Source organism: Biomphalaria glabrata, chromosome 3, assembly GCF_947242115.1.
Source record: "Biomphalaria glabrata chromosome 3, xgBioGlab47.1, whole genome shotgun sequence".
Taxonomy (NCBI): domain Eukaryota; kingdom Metazoa; phylum Mollusca; class Gastropoda; family Planorbidae; genus Biomphalaria; species Biomphalaria glabrata.
In genome coordinates this window covers 2,058,561-2,077,462 of record NC_074713.1, presented here as the reverse complement: position 1 = coordinate 2,077,462, position 18,902 = coordinate 2,058,561, and the positions used below count along the sequence as shown (strand labels likewise).

The 18,902-nt window shown below is 36.9% G+C and overlaps 1 protein-coding gene across 1 annotated transcript; it reads left to right on the top strand.

Annotated features, from left to right (window-relative positions):
* The first annotated feature begins 12,397 nt into the window (after positions 1 to 12,397).
* Positions 12,398 to 15,193, top strand: LOC129924991 (uncharacterized). Its single transcript, XM_056022790.1, has one exon. It carries the CDS (start codon positions 12,398 to 12,400, stop codon positions 15,191 to 15,193), a length of 2,796 nt encoding a protein of 931 aa, XP_055878765.1.
* Positions 15,194 to 18,902: the final 3,709 nt, after the last annotated feature.

The window sequence follows — 18,902 nt, the reverse complement described above, 5'->3', positions numbered from 1 at the left end:
GGTTACGATCCTAAAATAGTTCTTTTTTTTTTTTTTTAAATATTACGGGTAGTAACAGTGGCAGGTCAAGTTCCAGAGGAGTTATCTTTCGTGCTTCTTGGGTTATTGTTTATTGAATCGGGCCTTTCTATCCCCCCCCCCCTTGCACCTCGTATTGGTCCCACCTCTTCTAATCCCGGGGACTCGACTGTACAGTACACTGGCTTGTATGTGTGTGCGTGTGCGTGTGTTCTGAGTGGTGCTTGAGACAAGTCAATAGATTCTGTTACTGTACGCTTCTGTTGTTTGCTCCCCCTGGGACTTCCGTTTGTTCAGAGTTAAGACAGGCTCACTGTTTCGGTGCAATAACAAACATGGCGTGACAACTCTTGTCATATTTTAGACAAAGTCTACACAGGAGTTACCTTACACTGGATAGAGCACTCTCATACATTGCAAACATCGCAATACTTGCGAGACATCACAATACTTGCGAGACATCACAATACTTGCGAGACATCACAATACTTGCGAGACATCACAATACTTTGCGAGACATCACAATACTTTGCGAGACATCACAATACTTGCGAGACATCACAATACTTGCAAGACATCACAATACTTGCGAGACATCACAATACTTGCGAGACATCACAATACTTGCGAGACATCACAATACTTGCGAGACATCACAATACTTTGCGAGACATCACAATACTTGCGAGACATCACAATACTTGCGAGACATCACAATACTTGCGAGACATCACAATACTTGCGAGACATCACAATACTTTGCGAGACATCACAATACTTTGCGAGACATCACAATACTTGCGAGACATCACAATACTTGCGAGACATCACAATACTTGCGAGACATCACAATACTTGCGAGACATCACAATACTTGCGAGACATCACAATACTTGCGAGACATCACAATACTTGCGAGACATCACCTTACATTGAATTACGTTCATTTTATTACATTGCATCGCTTACACAACATTGTTTTCATTACGTACATCATGTAACCATACACATTACATCTCTTATACAATAATACATATTTTACATCACCTTTATATCATATATAACTATTTATTATTCATATTGCATAGATTACATTACTCGCTTGACACCAAATTACACAAACTCCTTTTGCGGACCCTGTGGGTCCCTTTGACAGTTTTTGAGAAGGGCAAATGTATTCCGACCGATGGCGAGTTTTTATATTTTCGAGTTTAACCAGTACTAGGATGAAATTAAATTTAAACATAGCTTTCTGAGATTTGAATATACGTACGACGTGGCAACGAGCTATTGGTCTAAACTGCCTACAAGTTGTGACATTGTAGGTCACTGGCGAGGTCTTCTTTAGCGAATGGTCTCGGACGCTACCTCCAGCCATTTTGAAGGTAACAAAGCTTGTAAACTGCTGACTGTAAAAGACTAAATGTACTTCGACTATTGTTGCAAGGCGTAGCAAATGTTAATTCTTATGGGCCCCCTATGGCCAAATTTTGATTCACGGTGCCCCCTCTGCGGGGAAGAAGAGGAAACCGTGCCTCATATTCTGTTTGACTGCCCCAGACTTGCTGATCTCCGTCTCGACAGGTCTGGGAAACCCAAAATTCTCGACCTGTATGGCGACATTTATGCACTACGCAAGACAGTAGGGTTTCTGTCCAGGGCTTTTGCAAGAGAGGATTTGAGCCTCCTCAAGCCCTCACTCTAACGGAGTTTGATGATGATGATGAATTCTTATGGGGGTGTCAGCCCAATGTTCGACAATTCGTTCATAAATGCCTACGATAACCTGCTCCACTAAAATTACTGTTTCTAGAGATCTAGCCAATTTTCAAATCCGCCATCTTATATGTATCAACTTGCGTACAGACGGCGGTCACGTGATTATGCCATAGATCCCATTCCGAGTTAGGAGATCCCATGCTCATTATGACAAAACACAAAGTGTATTTACAGCATCGATGGTGTAATGCCTAAACCCCGGCGTCGGCGATCGCTATCTTTCAGCGGTGGGCTCAGTATCAACAATAGTTTTCACTACCTGTCCCCAATTGAGGCGTCAAATCAACCAAATCTAGCCACGAAACGGTTAAATTTATGTGGATAGAGTTATTGCCGCTGGAAGCACTGGGATGAAATAAGAGTCGACAAATCTATTGGATTTCATTTCGATTTCTAAAGAAGAAAAAAAAAATCGTATTTATCTAGGACAAGGGCAGTAAGCGAGATCTTCCGTGCCAATGGACAATGGCTCAACTCAAAAACCCCTCTGACACCTGGGGGGAACTGATTTTTTTCTATATTTTTGAGAGAGAAAGGGAAACTACTGGCATGTCCGCATTATGGCCCTTGTTTCATATCTCCTCGTCTCTGAGCTTACCTCCCTTAGAAAACCAGATCCGTATCTCATTTGGATTGTCGCGGAACACAATGATTCGGAAATAGATGAGCCCTCTATGTCAACGGAACTGATGAATAGAATTCTCTTTTGCGCAAACATTTTTATCGGATAACTCTAGATCTGGATTTGTCTTCCCCCCTTTTTTTTGTGTCGTAGGAGGGTAATAAAAAGGTCAGGACAGCTAAATATAAGCTCGCTTTCTTGTGTAATTAATAATAGTGGCCTATCTATAGCATTCATTATATGATGGATGGTTCTGTTGGTCTCTATGCGTGCATGGATGGCCGAAAGTGCATTCTTTTGATCTAGGGGAAAATGTCTGGGTGTCTATAATGTGCAACCGTCTGATTCCAATCTTCTCAGGGATCTGCTACAAGAGCCTGCAGATGTCAAGTGAAAGCACTGTTCTTGTGCCTTTGATAATCTGTGTTGACAGGGCCGGATCAAAGCCGTTTATATTCCCTATGAACCAAAAATAATAAGGTCCCTTTTCGTAACAAGGATTGGCTTCACCGATGGCGGCTAAACGGGGATTCACTTACAGAAATTCGTACATGAAGTAGTTCGCTCGATTCGAAAACAAGATTCTTGTCATCGCAACCAGTTGTAGGCCTCCGTGCACTAAGGCTCCATGCTGAGATTAATCCGTTACAGCACGGTCCAGGTATCTGGCTGTGTCCTGTAGGGTCTACCTGTCACCGTACAGGGCAAAACCCCCGCATGCACAAGTTCTATCTGTTTCAAGACTAGCCGTATCTTTGAATGTGTTTCTAAGCAACCCGCAGTCGGAGATCCGAGATTGAGTGTCGGAGCAACAGAGTGTACCAACTTATTACCGGACAGACAGACAGACAGACAGACAGATTGAGTTAATATAAGCTTTTTAAAAATGGATGACGAAAGCAATAGATATAAATAAAATAACAGGCTGTACTTTGATAGATCTATACATTTGATAGTGTCCTTAAACTGTATTTTTAGACCAATGAAAACTCGCGACCCTGCTTTCAAAGTTTTCACTCACAACCAAGCAGACAATCTTGTCGGACGCACTTGACCTTTAGAGGCGTTCTGTCATTGTACTGCTTTCACAATGTCATAGTTCAAATCTGAATCACAGAAATGCATTACTTCCCTTTTTATTAGTTAAACTGTTCTATTCTCTCTCTTCAGGTTGTTTCCCCTTTTCTTTAATGTTTCCACATAAATCAGTGTTTACCTTGTTTGTGATGTGAATAGTTTAGTTCTCGTTAAAGACACCTGAGCTTTCTCCCCCCGCCCTCTCTGCACTCTGGGCGCCCCCATCGTCGATATATACACCACCACTGGGGTGCACCTAGATGGCTGATTTAGGCTAATGGCCTCGGCTGTGTGATTGTTGGGGGCTAGGTCCGCCCTGAGTCGTTAAAGGTCCAATTTCGGAGTTACCCAACATTGTACTTGAGTCTATCCTCACAGCGGCTTTGTCGCCATGGCTGGCCTCTGTTGTAACCGCGGTGCTCTTAAACAATGGACCCCTTTGTGGTGGGCCCCCCTCCCGACCCACCTCCTCTTTCCTGCGCACAGTTCTGTTCCGGGGTTAATTTGGGGAATACGATCCACTAGTGGGCCCACTAGACCCCACACATGAATGCAAACACACACACAGGCACTGTTGCACAAAATGTCCTCTGATGAGCTTACGAAAACACTTGTACACACACACACACACACACACACTTAGGCGTAGGGCACTTACATACAGACATATAGGGCACATACGCACTCATAGGACACAAATGCACACAAAAATTCCCCCACACATATGAAAATAGGACACACATAAAGTACACATGGGCATCATCCCTAATGGTCCCTTGGTCTGTTGGGGCACCACAACTAATCTGTTGACCGTCTTTCTCCATTCCTCTCTGTCTTTAGCCTTGGATAGAATCTTTTTCAACGAGAGGCCGTTCCATATGACATATACATATGGCATGTACATGCACTTTTGATATATGACATATGCATTGACATATACATTTGACATGTACATTTGACATATATATATATATATACACACACATATGACATATACATATGACATATACATATGACATATACATATGACATATACATATGATATATACATATAACATATACATATGACATATACATATGACATATACATATGACTTATACATATGACATATACATATGACATATACATATGACATTTACATATGACATACACATTTATACATATGACATATACATATGACATATAAGTATGACATATGCATCTGATATATACATTTGACACATGACATATGCATATGACATGTACAAATACATTTGATTTATGAGATATACATATGACATATATTTGGCTCCTTCTGTCTCGGAAGACAATGGATGCGCCCAGGTGAGTCACTGGCTTTGGTTTCGTCTTGAGACGGGGCAGAATCTGGAGTGACTAATCAAGCCAATTCTGGAGCGGCAGAGTTTGCCACAGTTCGTGCATGTATATGCATCTGTCCTAGGGCTAGCTGACAGGGCAGCTTTCTTTTTCTTTCTCTTGGCTGACGCAGTTTCCCCCCCCCCCCCCCACATACTTTGGTTGAATCCCCTTGGCTCTCATGTCTCGCTTACAGACATCTCTTGGGCGGCCCCTGGCTATGACTCCCTCTGCAAGCTCAGCTTATAGGATGTCTTTAGGGATTCTTCCATCTGGCATGCGAGTGACATGGCCGAGCCAGCGTAGTCTTCTCTGTTGAAGGAGAGCATAGATGCTGTGCATATTGGCCCGTTTCAAAACGTCCTGGTTGGTGACATGATCTCTCCAGGAGATGCACATTGTGCGTCGCAGGCAGCGTAGGTGGAAGCTATTTAATCTGTGTTCTTGACGCATGTAAGTTGCCCAGCTCTCACTGCCATAAAGAAGTGTGCTCAGAACGCAGGAATTGTAGACCATGATTTTTGTTGCCGTCGTCAATTTGGTATTTTCCTCACACGCTCATTATACATTTGACATACACATTTGACACACGACATATACATATGACATAAACATATGACATGTACACATAACACATGACATATACATATGACATGTACATATAACAAATGTCATACATTTGACATATGCCACATACATATGACATATACACATGGCATATGCGTTTGACACATGACACACACATATGACAAATACAAATGACACGTGACATATACATTTGACATATGCGTTTGACACATGACACATACATATGACACATGACACATACACATGACATATACACATGACACATACATATGACATATACACATGACACATACACATGACATATACACATGACACATACATATGACATATACACATGACATATACACATGACACATGACACATACATTTGATACATGACACATACATATGACGTATGCAGTGAGAGCTGATGAACATACATTGCAAAAGAATCTTTTTCTTTCATGACAGTGCGGCAGCTAAAGTCGTATAAAAAAAAATAATATAAGTAATAAACTTTAACAAACTCGAGCGAGCCAGGCGGGCCCTTTAGACAACCTATTCTTTCCACTCACTTCTTCACCACTCACTAAATGACTATGCGCTCAAGTCCTGCTGTACATTAGGTATTCCATTGTTCATTACCCCATTACGAATACAGGTCAATACCATGGAGTTTTAAACGTGTACATACCAGGGGGGGGGGCGTAGATATTCAGCGCCCCCGTGCGGAAGAAGAGCTCATATTGTTTAGGGAGAAACCAAGGGGAGACTATCTTTTATTTTCTTTCTTTCGTTTTGCCAACAACTAGATGTTGCACTTACAACACAATCAGACAAATACCTGAGGAGGACATGGGGGGAGAGGGTTGGGGGCGCCACAAAACCGAATTACATTCCAGTGTGTGTGTGTGTGTTTTTTACAGATGAGTCAAGGCAAAACGTTTTAGGGCGCGCATAGAGATCGTGGCGTTTCAAAAGTCGAAGCTATAATTGGCAGTTTGAGCCTCTTCAGGCCCTAGCCCCTCACGTCTTAGGGCCCCCCACCCCACCTACTCCCCGTTTGACAGCCCTTCGTTTTCGAGACTTCTTTAAGTGTTAAGATCGCCCCCCCCCCCATCTTGATCCCAGTCGATATCCTCTCAACCCTCCCTCCCCCCGCTGTTCTTTCAGAACTGCAACAAAGACGTCTGCCTACACAACAAAATAACTCACAAAGAAGTCAACAGTTGGAAATATAAACACAGAAAAGACATTTAAAAAAAACACACACAAAAAAAACTTAAGTTTAAACTCTTTTCAAAAATGTATTCGCACAAAGAATCAAGGGAGGTGATCAGAAAGGGGGTGGGGAGGGAACAAGTGCTAAAATGATTCTCTCCCCTTGAAAATAAAAAAAAAACGTTAAAGCCATATTTATAATTTTATGAGAGGGGTGAAAGAAGCTATTTGAAAACATGGCCCGATTAGCTGTAGACATAAAAGTATTGAGCAGAAATCTGACATGCTGAAGATTTGCAGACAATGAATAGTCAAGGAAAGAATGAGACAAGACTTTGACATCCTGATGAGGTGCTCAGAAGTGGGGGGGGGGGGGGGGGGGCAGAACTGCCAACTCTGTCAGGCCTCTTGATATCGTTTTCTGTCTATTCAGACACTGTAGATGCAGACTACGTCAATTGGTCTAGGTCTCACCTGTGTCTCACACGCAAACACAGACAGGAACGCTTGAACACAGACCAACAATCAAACCTGGAGTAGTCATGTCAAAATCAATATTGGAAGATTGCATTTACGATACGGACTATTTTAATATTTAATTAGCAGATTCAACTTGTGACTAGACTATTTCTTCAGCAGATAAAACTTGTCACTAGACTATTTAGTTAGCAGATGACTTACATTCTGCCAAGTCATTGGTTTTCCTGGCTGGCTCAGGCAACCCATTCCATTCTCTAATAGCACTAGGTAATAGATCTAGTTCAGTCTCGGTATGTGTTTGTAAAATGTTTGTTAAATGTTTATTAAATGTTCGTAAAATGTTTGAAATATTTCGGATGTTGGAAACAATCTACTTCCTAGTCCAAAACCTCCAAGCAGGACGGCGAGGATTGCAGTGGACTGGGTATGAACCCAGGACCATTGAGACGATCGAGCGACAGCCCAGAGCGCTTACACGACCAGGCAGCCATCATGTTCTGTTTACGTCGAATTTTTTCGACTTCGTATGGTATATATTAATACCAAGTTGATATGTTTATTTTTTTAGCGGCCCCCGAAAGGGGAAAAGACGCTATTAATTTTGTGTGGAATGTCTGTCCGTCTGTCCGTCCGTCCCGTTTAGATCTCGTAAACTAGAAAATAGTGATAGTGAAAATTCGACTTCACAATATTTTAGACCATTCAAAGTTCTGATGCAAGAACTACCTTTTTCTTTTCTGAAAGCGAAAAATCTAATTTTTTAAATCACTTTTGCAAGCAGTTTTTCATAAAAATACACACCACTTTTACAACTATTCACTATTAATAGTAACAAACACTTGACGCTCTATAGTAGGGCACAGGACCATATACCATATTTTGAATATATTTATGCAAACGGTTGTACATTTATTGTCGAAATTTTTTTTATATATATTTGTATTGTAGTGTTATGTAAGTTCTGTTATACTAAGTACTATATTTACACACAAAAAATGTTTACTATTTTTTTAAAGAGAAAAAATCTATTTAGTATGCATATTGTCAAGTTTAGGAATTATTTGTGTTGTTGAATAGCTGTTCACAATTAAGGTCCCGAGGTTCAACCTGACGAGAACATCATTCACACACAGTTGTACATAGAGTAACCAACTCTGTGGATAGTTTAAATAACTGTCACCACCTCAAAGTTGGTGCCATAGAGTAGAAACCCTAATTCTGTATTGTGTATGTTAATTCCATATTGTGAATCTTATTCACAACCCATGTTGCACTAAGGTGAACACTTTTGACCTTAGGTGAACCAGAGAGTTAAAGGCAGTCAGTCCACATAGAGATCTTGTAGCAAGCACTTGTATTGAGTCACTTAAGATATAAGCAGTAGAGTTAGATGTTTAAAGTAGTTGGTTATAGAATAGTTACTAAGTTGTGATATTCGTATATTACTGTTGGATTAATACTGACCATTCCTGGGTCGAATTGTATGGTGTATTCACTATGTGGTGTTATATTAAACTTATTGTATCTGCTACACCCAGCGTCATTTCATTATTCAGTGATTTGTAACAAGAACCCAATGTCACCACCACGCCTACATTGATAACCACAGCCACATTCAATACTATATAAAATAACACGGTGACATTTTTGGTGTCAGAAGTGTCAGCAAACAGCATTTATAGTGTCAGAAGTGTCAGCAAACAGCATTTATAGTGTCAGAAGTGTCAGCAAACAGCATTTATGGTGTCAGAAGTGCCAGCAAACATTTATGGTGTCAGAAGCGGCCGAAAACGACATTTATGACAGCATTGTTCAAAGTCACTTTAACATGATATGCTGAGACAACCTGGATACTACAGCCTGTGTGGGTGAAACTAGACAACCGTGATACTACAACCAGTGTGGGTGAAAATCTAGTACTACAAGTCATTCAAGTCATCGTTTGAAGACAGCTGATATATGGTCAGTCGAAGTAGCTGACATATTCAAGAATCATCTACATCGAGTGCTCGTCATAATTCTAATGACACACTCCTATTGTCGCTGTCTAACAGCACATTTAATAAGAGAGCGCTCTTACTCTTAGACCTCTCTTGTCGTCACTACCTAAGGTCATTTTTAGTTATTTATATTAGTTTCAGCAACTGTATGAAACAGTGGATTACCTATCAAGCACATGAATTATTTATTGGATTACTTGTCAACTATATGAATTGTTTAATGGATTATCTGTCAAACATATGAAGTATTTATTGGATTACTATTGTTCAAGAACTTGAGTACCGTATCATTTAACATTGTACTGTGGATTTAACAAGTGGATTACTTATGAACTGTAACATTGTACTGTGAATTTAACAAGTGGATTACTTATGAACTGTACCATTGTGCTGTGGATTTAGCAAGTGAATTACTTATGAACTGTACCGTTGTGCTGCGGATTTAGCATGTGGATTACTTATGAACTGTACTGTGGACATATTTTATGTGGAGCATCACCGGTACTTTATGTACAAGTCAAGCATCAAGTGAATATTTAAGGGAAGTAACTTTAATTACCCTTAGTATTATCAGTATTGATTAGTTCTCTTTAAACTACACCACAATTTTTTCATTGTTTACATTTGTATCTATATATACACCTGACCTTTAGGGACTAAATTTAATTATCTATTGAGTCTGAGCATTTATATTTTTTTCAAGTAAGCATCCAGGTATTGGTAGGGACTCTTTAGATAAAGTAAATACTTGATCGTATAGCTGTATTAGTCAAGTTTGTATTTCGTCAAGTATCTATCATATTGTTAAACTCTTGTATTGATATTGTCTTGTTTACATCTGTTGAATTTTCTTTTGCGTCATAGTTATTACTCATTGTAATTCTTTTGTCTACTATTTCTACTATCTGTAATGTCTCTTTAAAGCAGACTGTTTAGTATTTATAGTGTATTTATGTTTGTCTAATTACTTATTAATATATATATTTATTTACTTCTTATTTCAACCTATTTTTTATTATTATCAACACTACACTACACACTTGATACACTATGGGATATATTTTGATTTGAGATTGTGACAAGATTGATTGTATATAATATATACTTTGAGCACATTGAACTATTTTGATACTATTGATACATTGATCACTATTTATCAGACTAATAAGGCTCACATAATTGTGAATTATTTGTTGCAATAAATGTTTACATTGCAAGGGGAGATACTAAAAATACATAATCACATAATTGATCAGTAAAGTATTACATTACGAACTAGACAAAGTACCAAGAATAACTTAAGATACCTCATAACCTCAATTGTTTCGCACAAAATATATATCTACTATTACCTGCAATTACTATTTGAGCTATAATAATTATTTATCGTACAATATTCATTTACAACTACCTAGTGTACACATATCTATTAATTAACTATATTACTAATTTGAATCTTTGAAAATGGCTGAGTATGAAAAACTAATAGAGATAGTGGATAAACTAAAGTTAAAAGAAGATGATAGAGCTGCATTCATTAAAATTGAAATAGATAGAATTAGAGTAGAAAAAGACAAGCAACGGGAAGAAAGGCTACATGAAAGAAGACTGAGAGAGAAAGAACAAGAAAACTTAGAGAAAGAAAAAGAACGCCAGCATGAAATAAAATTAAAAGAACATGAAGAAAAAATGGCAAAACTAGCAAAGGAAAACAAAGACAATTCAGCAAATAAAACTTCATCTCATCATCAGTATCATAGCAAATTTAGGAACTTTGACCCAAAAGAAGACACATTAGAAAATTTCATAATACAATTTGAATACATCTGTCAAACAGCAAATATGAATAGTGCACAAATGGCTCAACAACTTCTAGCTAACTTAAGAGGTGAACCACTAAACATCATCGACACACTAACTATGGAGCAAAGAAAAGACTACAACACAGTAAAACAAAGACTTATTGAACATTTTGGCAAAACGGAGGAGCACTATCGAAAACTTTTTAGGGAAATAAAACTAGCCAAGAATGCAGATTTAAAAAGAACAATACATGACATGCGCCAGAACATGACAAAGTGGCTACAACTCGCAAACTGTAACTTAGATGACCCCAAACAGATATTAGATTTCTTTCTCATTGAGAATGTGTTAATAAATGTTACAGATGCAGCATTCTCATTCCTGAAGGAGAGAAAAATAAAAAATGAAGCTGAATTGATATCAAACTTAACAACATACAAAGACTCACACCCAAACATCACCATTGACAAAAGGGAATTGTACAATGTAGCTGCAACAGTGACAGAAAACCATCCAAGATCTACAAATAAATTTAAATATGCCAAGAGCATACAATGTTTTTTCTGTGGCATATTGGGTCACACCAAAGCAGAGTGCAGAAAGAGAATGGCATCAGAAAAACAGCAACATGTAAATAGAAACCATAAATATGGAAGAGATAACAGAACTTTCCAGAGCTTCAGTCCTAACTATAATAGATCCTATCAACAACAATATAACAGAAGAACATGGCAAAGCTACAGTCCAACTAACAGTAGATCACATCAAACAAACAGAAGATGGCAAAACAACAGAATGTCTAGAAGAGACCAATTTCAAGATAGACAACATACTTACCACAATAACAATCATACCAGACAAAACATAGCAGCTGTAGCAACTGAAAGACCAATAGAATATGAAACAGTAGCATATATACAGACAAAGGTAGCCAAATTAAAAGTGTATCCTGCCTATGTGGATGGCATTAAGGTATATGCATTACGTGACAGCGGCTGCACCTCAATCATTGTAAAGAAATCACTAGTAAAACCTGAACAGATCCTAAAAGACAAGGTCACACTGACTTATGCGAATAAAGACTTATGGGAAGTATGTGAAACAGCATTAGTTTTCATTGAATCACCATGGTTCACTGGTCAATACAAAGCCATAGTAATGAACAACCCAGCTGAAGAACTAATTATAGGGAACATAGAGAATATAGTTGAACTGTCAGAAGAAGCCTTAGTAAAATGGGCTAATAGTGTAAATCAAGAAAATATAGAAGTAGCTGCAGTAACAACAAGAGCTCAAGCTAAATTAGATAAGGAAAGCAGAAACACTGACACAAGTGAAGTGACCAGTGAAAGAAATAAAGGCAAACAGTATATTTCAAACAAAGATATTGTACATATAGAGTGTCAAACGGAGAACACATCAAAAATAAAAAATGACAAGAAAGACAAATCTTTTATGGCCATAATTCCAAACATGAATGTCAACAAAGATGAATTAATTGAGATGCAGCAAAATGATCCAACAATTTCGAACATATGCAAGAATTTATGCAACAGAATTGAAGGACCATACAGCAAAATAAATGGAGTAGCTATAAAGCATAAGAAAATAAGAAATGGAAATGAAGTGCTACAAATAGTAATACCTCAGCAATTGAGAAAAAGCATCATTGAAACATGTCATGACAGTCCCTTGGCTGGACATATGGCTTACACAAGAACACTAGAAAAAATAAGACACAACTGTTTCTGGCCTAAGATGGAGCAAGAAGTGAAGGCATATACTAAGAGTTGTGTACAGTGCATAAGAAGAAATCCAATCACAGGGAAACACAAAGCACCTCTACAAGAAACAGATACAGTAGAGACACCATTCGAAAAACTAGCCATGGATATAGCTGAACTTCCAACTGTAACAGCTAAAGGAAATAGATACATATTATCATTCATGGATTTTGCCACACGCTGGCCTGAAGCTTTCCCATTAAAACACATTGATGCAAGTACGATATGTCAGACGTTATTACTATTATTTACCATGATAGGCTTTCCTAGAACCATTGTCAGTGATAACGGAACTCAGTTTAAAGCGGCCCTAACAGCTGCATTCACAAAGTTAACAGAAGTCAATCAAGTCTTTAGTACAGTGTACCATGCACAGGCGAACAGTATTGTAGAACGTTGGAATAAATCTATGAAGATTATGTTGGACAAAGTATGTATGGAAAACCCAAACAACTGGGATGAGATGCTACCATATATATTGTTTGCGTACCGTGAAGCCAAGAACGAATCAACAGGTTTCTCTCCATATGAATTAGTACATAACAGAAAAATGAGAGGACCATTACATTTATGGAAACAAAACATGCTTGAGATTAAAGAAGAAGATTTCCCACTTATAGTGAAGAACAAAAATCAGTTAACATATGCGGTCAAAACGGCACAAGAGAATATTAAAAGAAGCACAAAGAAACACAGAGACATTAAAAACAAAAATAGAGTGTTAAGAGAATTTGAAGAAGGAGATACAGTTTACGTAAAAATGCGAGATGAGGAAGAATTTTATGATGGTCCATATACTATTGAAAAGAAAGTAGGAAACGTAACATATGAAGTTGAGATGAATGGAATAGTGAGGAAATTACATGTCAACAAACTGAAAGGTAGCCCCAGAAGAGAACATGCTATGGTAGTACAAAGCAATGATGCGGAAGAATGTGAGATATTTGAAGATGAGACAGATAGCGAACTAAATTTTTTTCTTCATGCCTGTGCTGTATCACAACATATTGAAACACCAGCAGCAAATGAAGAGCAAGTAGAAAATGTATTGAGAGAGTACAAGGATGTGATTACAAATCAACTAGGGAGGACAAGCATAATTCAGCATAAAATCAGATTGAAAGACTATTCTGCAATAAAGAAAAAAAACTATACAATACCAACAGCATACTGTGACAAAGTTAAAGAAGAATTAAATAAGTTACTGAAGGATGGAACAATCAGAAGGGTAGATGAACAAAGTGAATATGTGTCCCCAATAGTAATAGTCAAAAAGAAAGATAACACTCTACGTGTGTGCTGTGATTTTAGAGAATTGAATAGCAAAACAGTGATTGATGCAGAACCACTACCTCTACCAGAACAGTTGATAGAAAAAATAGGAAGCTCAGAAATATTTACCACTTGTGATTTGAACCGTGGGTTCTGGCAAATAGAGATGGAGGAGAGATCCAAAAAGTTTGCCGCGTTCAGCTGCAATTTGCCAGGTCTAGTAGGAGTGTACCAATGGAATGTGATGCCATTTGGCTTGGTGAACAGTACGGCAACATTCCAAAAATGTATGGCCAAGTTGCTGGAGGGAATAGAAGATGTAGTTTTCTACGTGGATGATATCTGCATATTTTCAAAAACTTGGGAAAATCACATTAAAACTCTCAAACAAGTATTAAATAGGCTGAGGGAGAACAAGTTGACTATAGCCCCTGATAAACTACATATAGGGAAAACTAAAATAGAATTTTTAGGCTATGAAATAGGAAACAAACAAATAAGGCCTACTAGAAGCAACCTAAATAAAATAATGCAAGTTAAACCACCAGAAACTAAAAAAGACATTCAAGCCATTATAGGATTATTTAATTTTTACAAGAAATTTATTAGTAACTATACACAATTAATATCTCCTCTTTATGACTTATTAAAAGTAAAGAACAGCAACAAGGACACATATAAGAAAATAATTGCAGCTTCTAAAGAATGTAGAGAAGCAGTAGATAAACTCAAAGAAATATTTAATGATGATAAGAGATTACATATACCCAGTAAAGATAAAGTATTTGAATTATACACAGACGCATCTGACACTGCCATAGGAGCATGTCTTATGCAGAGAGATGATAAGAATAATCTGGTCCCCATAGAATATCTTAGTAGAAGATTATCCAGGGCAGAAACAAGATACAGCACCATAGAAAAAGAATGTTTAGCCATAGTGTGGTGTACACTGCGACTAAAAAGACATCTGTTAGGCAGATTTTTCCTAATATTTACAGATCATAAACCATTAACCACTCTAAATGTTAAAGCAAATACCAATAGTAGAATTACAAGATGGACCATGATCCTAGCTGATTTCCATTTTGAAATAAAACAAATAAAAGGGAAAGATAATGTTATTGCTGATTTTATGTCCAGATATATTCAAGATAATCAGAATGACTTAGATAATGATCTATGTCATGTTAGTCAAAACTTGTATTGCTAAATGTCAAAGATTTAAGATTCACACCTTAAAGTAAAAAATTATTTTTACAACCAGCTATGATGTCATTTTGTGAACATTGAGCATTATTTTGTAAACAATGAGTACTATTTGTAAACATTGAACTAGAACTAAGACTTCATTTTTTTAAAAAACTCTATTTGTAAACAAACTTTGGAATTTGATTACTACATTGTAACCAACAATTTTTTTCACATTCTTTTGTCAACAAGAATAACATTTTAGTGCTCAACAATGTAAACAAACATTGAATTTTTTCCAAACTTATTCAGTACCTAGCTTAATTTTTTTCCATGCAATGTAAACATTATTTTTTCTCATTGTATTGAGAACAACTTGGACAAATTTTTTTTCTACAGCTATTATAAACAAGATTGGAATTTTTTTACTATGTCATTTATCACAATTATATAACTTAGTCACATTTTTCAATACTATTGAAAAAGGAGATTGATTCATAATGTAACTTATTTATTCAATGTCAATTAGTGTAATGAAATATTGACATACACTTGTATTTTTGAAAACATTTTTGTCAAACTATTCTTATGGACTATATTTTTTGTATTGATGTAAACAAGAAGATTGTTGTACAAACTTTTTGATATTTCAAGTACTGAAAGAGACACTTGATATTATTCTTTTAAATTGGACTTACACATTTTTTCACAACAGATTAAAATAAATACAACTAAACCATTATGATGTTATGCTTGTATATATAAGCTTGAACAAATTAATGTAAACTCAAAGATTGTATCACAACTGACACATTTTCTCAGTTTAATCTTTTTTTGACAAAAGAGTTTTTTGAACTTTGTACACAATAATTATTTGATAAACAATGTAACATTAAACTTTTGCCATTACTAGCTACAAATTATTTGAACTGGCATATAGAGAAATACTTAATTGAAACATAAGGTGCATGTAACAAGCACTATGAAGGATACTTATTATTTTGATTTCATGTTCATACTTTTGAGCAAATATTTTGATACTTGAATTATACATATTTACTTGTGTAATATTAATGCACAATTTTTTATGGAGATGTCAAACCTCATATTGAAGTAAATGGATACATTGAATTTGTAACAATGCTCATTAAGCAATTTAATCTTGAATTTTGACACATATTTTGAATTTTTCTATACTTATCACTTACATATTGAGACTTACTTGTAACATTTTCTACATGATATGTACATATTGTACTATTGGTGTCAAAAAACCAGACTTCTAACATTGCTATAGTGTCAAAGATTTTTTATAAATAGATATTGTGAATAAAAACTTGTATTAATTTTTCACATTGTGACATAGGAGATTGTCATTGAAATTTTCGTCACACTTTGCACATATTATTATGAAAAGACTTGTAAATATTGAACACATTTGAACATTGATGTATATATTAGAACTACATGTAAAGAATTATTTGGGATGTTAAGTATTTGACTCAGAGAATTATTTGAATTGCCTTACAAGAATATGATGGATTAGAGAATTTTGCCCTTGTATGAATTTTTTTTGATTCAGCAAATATTTTGTGTAACACTGTCATATTATATATTTTATTTCAAGTTTGTAGTTCTATTTGAACTCAGCAATTGAACATTTCATAGACCCCAAGAATTCCAATTGATCCTACTTATGATAATTATGTCGTCAAGCTGAAAAAAATTTCTTCAAAATTTTTTTCAAAAGGGGGGTGATAGGTAATGTCACCACCTCAAAGTTGGTGCCATAGAGTAGAAACCCTAATTCTGTATTGTGTATGTTAATTCCATATTGTGAATCTTATTCACAACCCATGTTGCACTAAGGTGAACACTTTTGACCTTAGGTGAACCAGAGAGTTAAAGGCAGTCAGTCCACATAGAGATCTTGTAGCAAGCACTTGTATTGAGTCACTTAAGATATAAGCAGTAGAGTTAGATGTTTAAAGTAGTTGGTTATAGAATAGTTACTAAGTTGTGATATTCGTATATTACTGTTGGATTAATACTGACCATTCCTGGGTCGAATTGTATGGTGTATTCACTATGTGGTGTTATATTAAACTTATTGTATCTGCTACACCCAGCGTCATTTCATTATTCAGTGATTTGTAACAAGAACCCAATGTCACCACCACGCCTACATTGATAACCACAGCCACATTCAATACTATATAAAATAACACGGTGACAATAACAAAAAAAAAATTAATTGTAAGATACTGATACATGTATATGCACAATGAGAATGATACAAATGATGAATAGATAATATCATATATAGATAAACATTATTCAGTAATTCACATAAGCACTTTGCTACTGCTACCACTTGTCACCGTGATTTCGTAGTCAACCAGACGCTGACCGACTGACGTCACAATACTGCCAACGTCGGCAATAATAAAGTTAGACCCCGACTGATACCAACTGATGTGTAATGGCCCTGACAATCAACGCCGTCGACGATCGCCCATCTGGCAGTGACACTCAAGACTGTACAATATATTTCTGAGACGACAAGCGAAGCCCACACTGGCATAGACTCGAGCTCAGTACATACAACTCCAACACTGGCACCCTATAAACGAAATAAACACAAAATTCAACCTCTATTCCAAAACTAGAAACAGCGACAATCTTCTATAACATACAATAAGAGATATAACAACGAAGTAACTCATCCTAAACTGGGGTCCCAAAAGTCCAAGAAACTAGTACAGGCTAATAATCTTTTACGGACTAACACACCGTCCGTTTCAACCAAATTCAGAGGGTGATCTGTCTCAGGACAACGAATGACCAATAAATGTCACCGGACTTTGTGACGTTGTAAAAACAATTCAAAACAAAAATACAAGACACTCTCGCCCCGTACAAGTACTACGAGTTGGAACAAAGCAAAAGACACTTGTCTAAACTAAGCGACACATATAAGGTCCCAACAAAGCAAAAGACACTTATCTAAACTACGCGACACATATAAGGTCCCAACAAAGCAAAAGACACTTGTCTAAACTACGCGACACATATAAGGTCCCAACAAAGCAAAAGACACTTGTCTAAACTACGCGACACATATAAGGTCCCAACAAAGCAAAAGACACTTGTCTAAACTACGCGACACATATAAGGTCCCAACAAAGCAAAAGACACTTATCTAAACTACGCGACACGTATAAGGTCCCAACAAAGCAAAAGACACTTATCTAAACTACGCGACACATATAAGGTCCCAACAAAGCAAAAGACACTTGTCTAAACTACGCGACACATATAAGGTCCCAACAAAGCAAAAGACACTTATCTAAACTACGCGACACGTATAAGGTCCCAACAAAGCAAAAGACACTTGTCTAAACTACGCGACACATATAAGGTCCCAACAAAGCAAAAGACATTTGTCTAAACTACGCGACACATATAAGGTCCCAACAAAGCAAAAGTCACTTGTCTAAACTACGCGACACATATAAGGTCCCAACAAAGCAAAAGACACTCGTCTAAACTACGCGACACATATAAGGTCCCAACAAAGCAAAAGACACTTATCTAAACTACGCGACACGTATAAGGTCCCAACAAAGCAAAAGAAACTTATCTAAACTACGCGACACATATAAGGTCCCAACAAAGCAAAAGACACTTGTCTAAACTACGCGACACATATAAGGTCCCAACAAAGCAAA

Bases quoted from the DNA above. Each gene is read 5' to 3' on its own strand.
- LOC129924991 (XM_056022790.1), top strand. From the start codon at position 12,398: ATGAATGTCAACAAAGATGAATTAATTGAGATGCAGCAAAATGATCCA.